This window comes from Pangasianodon hypophthalmus, chromosome 29 (genome assembly GCF_027358585.1).
Source record: "Pangasianodon hypophthalmus isolate fPanHyp1 chromosome 29, fPanHyp1.pri, whole genome shotgun sequence".
Classification (NCBI taxonomy): Eukaryota; Metazoa; Chordata; class Actinopteri; order Siluriformes; family Pangasiidae; genus Pangasianodon; species Pangasianodon hypophthalmus.
The window spans coordinates 7,007,639-7,015,752 of NC_069738.1; the positions used below are offsets into that span (position 1 = coordinate 7,007,639).

Here is an 8,114-nt window from a genome sequence, read left to right on the forward strand (position 1 = left end):
CATAGAAATGTGTTTTTAACAATATTGCAATTAGGCCATGTAGGTCCATATCTTTATGTCCAGAAAAAAAAAGAACCAATGAATTTAAAAAAAAAAAAAAGATTTGTCTCTTAAAATTTCATCATATGTACATCTGATATGTAAAAATAAAAATAAAACACAATGGGGCATGCTGTTATAGGAAAAGAATGCACCATGTGGTTTTGTGATACATTACCACCGGTACCACATCAAAGTGGATTAATTTCCTGTAACAGCATGTCCCGAAGTATTTTATACCTCTTCAACAACATCAATTTGCCAATGATTACAATTTTTTAATTTACTAATGACATGTCATGATTGTGAACTGTTTATTAGGTACATTCAATGTTGTGGAACCTTCCTGAGACAAGTTATCACATGTTATAACAGCTTTAAACAAGGTAATAAAACAACACAAAACACAGAGAAGCTGAAAGTCCTCTATCTCGAAGACCTTCTCATGATAAAAAAAACTACTGTTACAAAGCTCCTACTGTTACAAAGCTCCTTCCTCCTCCTCATTGTTAAACAAACTTCTCACAGAAAACTTCACCTTGTAAAAAATGTTTTTTTTGTATCCTTTCATTGTTAGCCTTAGATTATGCAGACTGTCCACTGTACATGTCCCTGTGAATTAGCTGTTTTCAGGGTGATACCCCCCAACCAATAGTTCATTTTCTGCATCTACAGTCTTAGATTATAGTGAGAGGGATGAAAAGATAACATTCATTCGTTCTTCTTCATAATTGCTTTATCCTTGTCAGGGTCACTGTGGATCCAGAGCCTATCCTGGGAACATGAGGTGCATGCTGGGAATACACCCTGTATGGGCACATTCCTTCTGTCAAATATCAGAGTGAATCCCTAAAACCAATGGTCAAGTCCTGAACAGGCTTTAATCTGTTGAAAGACCATCTTTCAGTTTGTGTAAAGTTATGTATATTAAGTTAACACAGCAGCAGAGCTAAGATCCCCTCTTCCACCGATGAATAAATCCTGCCTGTGCCTGCCTCTCCACCTCAGAGCGTCCCTAAGTGTGACAGTGTTGGCATAACAGACGGGTGGAAATAGGCCAATCCATTTCTTTTATAGGATGACGGAGAAAAGGCTTCCTTCATGTCACCATTAAAATGATGGCTTTATTTTATACAAGCTTTAAAATCATTCAAATCATTCAATAAATTAATTACAATTGAATAGTTCCCATTGATCACAAGCTGAACAGACCAAGAATTGTCAAAATCACTGTTTGAGTATTTGAGCTAATTACTCATCTCATTCATGTATATTCCTTTTATGCCATGTGTTACTGTAATTATCCATCCTTTAACATCTCATTGTTTCAGATTAATAACCTTCTGCCTGCACAATGCCTCCTATGAAGGTCCATAACCATTAAACCACCACACAGAAATCATTTTCTGGAACCTTGTCACTAAGATTGGGCAAATTACAAGGGACCTTGGAGAATTTTCAAGACTCATAGAACCACATTTATATATGTATTTCACTCATCCTAACCCCATGGCATGGTGAAGGACACCTGGATAGCATATACCAACAACATGATTGAAAACAGGTCTGCCTGGAAGGGTGCTCAGAAATGCCTACTGTGCTCACATCACTGGAAAGGGTGATGTTACTTCGTAAAGTCTGAAGAAAGTGCATGGCAATGCCAAGGTAGCATCGGCACAGCTCTATAAAAATGGGCTATGAGAAGGAGTCAGGCAAGTAATAGTAGGGGGTGTACATCCAGGCTGTCAAGAGGCCAAGGTGATGACGTCTACCACCCGGGCCAGCCTTTCCTTAGACAAGTGTCTTCCCACCATAATAAAAAAAACAGTTGGTCTAAGGATCTGATGGCTGCCTCTGGTCCAAATAACACTGTAAGTCACATACTGGATACAGTAAGGAATGCTACGCAGGCTCACGCTCATTGAGGGATTCAAGGTCAATAGACTGATTAACAAAGTTTGGTGACATGACCTTGGGCAGAAAACCTGGATTCAGCCCAAAGTTATCTGGCCACCACTGCATTCAAGGCACGCTTATTGCCAAAACCTGCACCTCCCCAACTCTTTTAGGAGTTTTGAAGTTATCACTAGCAAGAAAGCAGTTTCCAGAGACACCCATTTCACCTCAGCATCATGAAGAGGCTCATAAGCAGGGTCCTTACTTAAGGGGGTCCAGTACAAGGGGAGGTTCCAAGCTGGGCTACAAGGGGACATTTGCAGGAAGAAGTGCCTCACTCCACTTACAAAGGCGGTAATAAGCCTATGAGACCCTAGCGAGATGGTGCCGTGGTGCACTGGAATGACTGCCACCCACCCACACACACACCCCCACACACACCCACACACACACACCTTTAGGGTAGATGAAGAACTGCCACTGTTTGGCAGTCCCCAAAAAAAAGTATGTATCATAGGAATTGAGCAGTACATGGGGTCCAGTGACTGAGGTGACCACAATTCACAGAACAACTTCCACTTAAGGTCATACAAGGCCCATGTGCAAAGAGCTCTTGTCTTCAGACGGGTTTCCTGCTAGTCCTTAGTTGGCAATTCAGCCCAGGGGGCCAGCCCCAATCATAGGCGATCTGCCTGAGGGTGTCAAATCTGTCCATCAATTTGGGATAGCAGATCTACTCAGGGAAGATGATGCCAGGACGTTCCAACAACTAGTGAAAACAGCAGTGGGAATCAAGGGGTAGCCACAAGCAGGACTGTGGTGTAGGTACTGAATCCATTAAAGAGTGGAAAGAATCAGCAGTAGAGGAAAAAAAAAAAAAGTAAGTGTTAAGGCCAGTCATGCCAGCAGGCTGGCTCTGACAGGCAGAACCACAACCTGCAATGTGTTGACCTGGCACTGGCAAAGAACAACCTTTGTTTTGTGCAACCTTTCTGCCTTTATCTTAGACAATTTTGTAACAGACATTCGCTGGAGCTTAAGTGTAATAACAGAGCATAATTACAGCCCTCATTCTAGCACTTTGAAGAACTGCATTTTGACAGACCCTGATGTAATATTCTTGTGAAAAGCAGGCTGATATTATGTTTGATCTTAAGAACTGAAGTTTTGTTCTTCCACCAATAAGTGATGGCTTTAGAGATTTAGAGGATTTCAAGGTTAAGGATAAGCTTTATTTCACCTATTCTACTAACAATGAGTTCAAGAAAAAAAAAATGTAAGTCTTCTAATTTGTCTTAAACTTTTGTTTTTACATATGAAATTGTTGGAAATAGTTGAGAGTATTACACAACCAAATGAAAAAAGGCTGTAATGTGTTGTAATGAATTTAAGATGTGTAAACAATTATTAAAACTTTGAAGATTAGTTTTTTGTGCAAGTTCATCTCTCCATTTTGATCTCAGTTTTGCATGACAGGATGCAAAACTCAGGCCTTGAGGTGTAATTATTTATCCATGACTCATGCCTGCACAATTACATTTTACAATGGACTAACTGGCAATGCCTGTGGCGATTCGGCAATGAGAAGTGATCTGATTCTCAAACAGGCCTGAGCTGGTGCTTAATATTTCAACGCAATAAGAAATTCCCTTATATTTCATAATATAATATAAGTTTGGATGTTCTTCATTGTATGTGAGGGTAGTATTGTTATTTCTTCAGAACACAAATGGAATCAGAGCTTTCCTTGATTTGGGGTAATCCTCAAATTTATCAAGATACCACCTGTAGGACAAAATGGAGAAAAGTGATTATGGTCTTGAACAGAGCCTGCACAGCAGCACATTTAACTAATACAGAAGGGGAACGGTATAAAAATGATGGGTTGATAACTGTATTACCAAATATTACAAATGCTTGTAGTATATTTCAAATTATTAGTTGCTTCTATAAATAATTATTTGGGATGTCATTGTCTATAATGATATAGTATACGTTTAGTGATAATATGATTTGAGACTTTCTTATGATGATTATATACAATCAAGCCCATAAATTTAACCATGCATTCATATTAGCAAGCGACAAGTCGCTCGTGTCGGTTGTCGTTTCTCTGTGTATGTATTTAAATTTGATTTACAGGTTAAGTGCTAGGCTTCGTAATAGTTTTTATTTTGCCCACTCACTGTAAGCTCACTGTACTTGTTACGCACACTCACTAGAGGAACCAACGTTCTCTACTACTTTCTTCCAAGCTTTATTTTTCATTGTAATGTCTCTTTATATCTATATTGGAATATATTACGTATATAATATTATATGTAATGAGAGGTCGTATATGATGGGATAAGATGAAACCGTGGTTATAATAGTTTCTTTCATTTTTGTGTGTTAAACTTTAAATGGAAACTGATTGCAAGTAGGAAATAAAGTGAGTGGGGAAGAATCATTTGGATTGGTTACTTTACCGCCTAATACCAAATTTGCCTAGAGTTGAGAAAATCTCAATCCAAATGTCGCTTGTTGCTGACGCTGAAGTTGCAGCTCCGTGTCACTCAGATACGTAGAAAACGAAGTGTCGCTTTGTCGCTTGCCAGTGTGAACGTAGGTTAACCCAGAAAAAACTTTACCAGTTGAACTCAATTTGAACTCATATAGATGTTGATATATTTATATATACATATGTTAGATACAAGTTTAGGTTACTTGTGGTGGGCGATGGCTCGGTTGGAAAGAACGATGAAGGTGAAGAAAGCGAAGGCAAAACTGTGGATTGAGTGAGCAGCCAGAGCGAATCCAGCCCATTCCACGATCTCACCCAGAAAATTAGCACCAGACACGTACTCAAACACTCCACCTACAAAACACATACTGTCATTTCAGTATATGCTAACTATATTTATACCACAACGCTGTACAATTCTAAAAATCTGATGTATTCTATAACTGCACCTCTGACAACAATGCCTTTACATGTGTTTCAGCCGAGGCTAAGCGATACACTATAAATATCATGATTAATTATATCAGAATATAATTTTCTCATATGGCAGGTATCATCAGTATAACAATAGCCAAATCCACTATAATTCACAGTAACTAAATAGGTGAATGGACATTAATAATCCATATTTCTACCCCCTCATCCTTGTTAAATAATTTATTTTGTAGATTATAAATAAAAGTATCACTGAATTCATATTTTTTCCAAATGATTTTAAATACCGTAATACTGTTTTTGCTAGCACTCTGTGAAGTACTGTAATATAATTGTCATGTATCATACATCAAATGTTTGGTGTGAAGGTTTCTTAATTAACTTACTGTTATTTTAACATTTTTTAAATTATAGTCAAATGTTGTCTTATACCTGAAATATTTGACTTTGTAGCATCTGTTTTTGGTTAGATTGCTAATGTCAGATATGAACAAGCTGTTTGTTCAGTGTTATTCTGTATGTAGCATAAAAAAGAAAACAACCTGTACGTCATTAGTCACTGTTTCTGACTGCACACAAATCCATCTGTTTCTTTTCAAGAAATAATGATTCACAATTTACTGAAAGCTCTCTCTCTCTTTTTTTAACCTCTGGGTATCTTGTAGCCCGTTTCTCCTGGACTGCGCAGGTTCCTCAGAATGTGGTCAGAATGAAGGTTAATTATCCATCCAAGAAGCCACAGACAGGAGCCTGCACGAAAATGAATGAATTACAAATCCATCACATAAGCCTCATCATATCCCCCAGCCAGAAGCAGACTGCTGTGATAAATGATGTTTGTGCATAGGAGAATAAAATACAATCTGATGTAATTACCAGAAGCGTGGGATGAGTTGAGCACATCTATAAGCCGCAACTCAAAAAAATAACCGCTCTTTACATTTATGGCATTTGGCAGACACCCTTATCCAGAGTGAATTACATTTATCTCATTTTCTTTTATACAGCTGAGCAGTTGAGGGTTAAGGGCCTTGCTCAAGGGCCCAGCAGTGGCAGCTTGGTCATGCTGGGGATTGAACTCCCGACCTTCCGATCAGTAGTCTTAACCACTGAGCTACCACTGCCTTTACTACCATGGTGAGCAGAAAAGCATGCCAAATTGCACAGTGCGTTGACCTTTGAGGCAAATGGGCAACAACATGCTTACTTTTATCCAAAGCATGTTGATTTGACTCGTGTAGAGCTGAGCAGTTAGTGGCTAAGGGATTAACAGTCTGTTCACTAGCACAGACGTTCACCCAGTAACCAGCAGCATGGATAACAGGACCTGACTGTCCACTACTTTATGCACCACTGCATTGCCTTTTCAGACAGTATACATTAAAAGAGGCCACTACTCCATTACCCACCTGTGATGAAGCAGGGATGTGAAACCCAACCCTGAGGGAAGTCTGCATACTGGCTCAGGTATCTCACTTGCAGATATCCATTATAAATGCAAAACGCAAATGCCAGAGCAAATGAAGCAAACGGTGTGGGCTTTCCTCCTCGGATTAAAAACGGGTATATGAGAGACCTGAAAGAAGCACATGGCACAAGGCAAGACACTACAGGTCTCTGACTCTACATTTTGGTCAATCATTTATCAGATTTTTGTTTAATCTGTATTTTTAACCTATCTGCTCCTAGACTGTAGTCAAGATAAACTCATCAGAACTCAAAACTCAAGGGGAAAGGTTTATTTCTCTGTTTTGCCTTTTCTTAAACTTTAAAGTTTAAAGCTCCTCCCACTTGACACAATCATCATTTTCTATTATATATATATATATATATATATATATATATATATATATATATATATATATATATATATATATATATATATATGTGTGTGTGTGTGTGTGTGTGTGTGTCAAATTATGTCTCATTATGATTATGCATGTCATGTATGCAACATCAAGAATCTCAGTTTTTTACATGGCCTGCACTCACGAACTTTTACATGTTCACTCTTATTTATAATTGGAATGGTTAATTATTGTTAATAATTTTTGGATCAGTGTTAGATTTTATACTAAAATATGCCATAAAATATTGACAGTGCATGATATGTTCTTGATTAAACAATAAAGAAATGCTAAAGTTTTCTGGAAAGGTTTTTTTTCTCTTGAGAGTGTCAGATTTTTATTAAGTATGCAAATTTATGCACATTTAATCAGATCAATCCTGAGCTCAGGTTACTGTCTGTGTGGAGTTTTGTTCTCCCCATGTCCTTCAGGGTTTCCGCCGGGTTCTCGGGTTTCCTCCCACCCCCCACAAACACGCTGCAAGGTGGACTGCTGACTGTAAATTGCCCCAGGCGTGAATGAGTGTGTGAATGCGCGTGTCCCATCCAGGGTTTATTCCTGCCTCACTTGCAGTGTTCCCAGGATAGGCTTGGGATCCACCGCAACCCTGACCAGGATAAAGCGCTGAATGAACGCGTCATTAGACAAAGATTCATTTGCATAAATAAATGCAAATTTAAGGTTCCAATACAAAAATATTTGTAAGGATATCAGCATTTTATCAATTGTTTAAAAAAATTACCCTATCCACCTGCAGTGTCTTGCCTTAATACAGCTGAGTAATAATGGATTATAGAATAAATACATTAAATCAATTGATCAGTTAATGAACAAGAGCTAGAGAAATGAATATAAGTCTTAGGAGCAGTATTGGGAGAAAATTAAATATTAGGATTTGCTTACCTTTGGACATAATGGCAAAAGTACATGCCAAGAAGGAGCTGGTTAGGCAGATCTGTTATCTTCAAGGGTGAAGCCCATAATATTAAACTCAGAGGCACAAGAAAAGCAGGTAGCTCTTGAATAAACCAAGCCACTTTGACATTAACCGGAAAGCCATATTTACTGGAAGTATACCTGCCATAAGGTACATTCTCAAAGAGCAAAGTTACACATGTCGCAAGTGCCATGAGCAACATTAAATATGAAAGACTGTCTAAAATGTAAAGTTCTGCCTCTTCAGAGGAAAACAGTCTCCTCAGGATATTCTCCATGACTTCTGTAATAAATAAAAACAGTTACAAATGATTGAGAATAACTAAATAACGCGCTAGTTTGTTGCTGCAGCGCGGCTCCACTAAACCCCGGTGTTGTCTTCCTATAGCGTCCACCAATCAGTGCACGGTGGGCGGGGTTACGTCAAGAAATGGGATGAACCAATAGGATGAAGACGC

The 8,114-nt window shown here is 38.5% G+C and overlaps 1 protein-coding gene across 1 annotated transcript; it reads right to left on the reverse strand.

Moving 5' to 3' along the window:
• Positions 1-339: 339 nt before the first annotated feature.
• srd5a1 (steroid-5-alpha-reductase, alpha polypeptide 1 (3-oxo-5 alpha-steroid delta 4-dehydrogenase alpha 1)) lies at positions 340-8,063 on the reverse strand. The gene is made up of 5 exons (XM_026942444.3): positions 7,624-8,063; positions 6,283-6,449; positions 5,522-5,623; positions 4,642-4,792; positions 340-3,720 (listed from the first exon to the last, which is right to left on the reverse strand). Exons 1-5 carry the CDS (start codon positions 7,932-7,934, stop codon positions 3,654-3,656), a joined length of 798 nt encoding a protein of 265 aa, XP_026798245.3. The 5' UTR covers positions 7,935-8,063; the 3' UTR covers positions 340-3,653.
• Between the last annotated feature and the right edge of the window lie 51 nt (positions 8,064-8,114).

Bases quoted from the DNA above. Each gene is read 5' to 3' on its own strand.
- srd5a1 (XM_026942444.3), bottom strand. From the start codon at position 7,934: ATGGAGAATATCCTGAGGAGACTGTTTTCCTCTGAAGAGGCAGAACTT. The intron at 6,450-7,623 runs GTAAGCAAATCC...TGCTTCTTTCAG, and splicing joins TTTTGCCATTATGTCCAAAG to GTCTCTCATATACCCGTTTT. The intron at 5,624-6,282 runs GTGGGTAATGGA...ATTTTCGTGCAG, and splicing joins ACATCCCTGCTTCATCACAG to GCTCCTGTCTGTGGCTTCTT.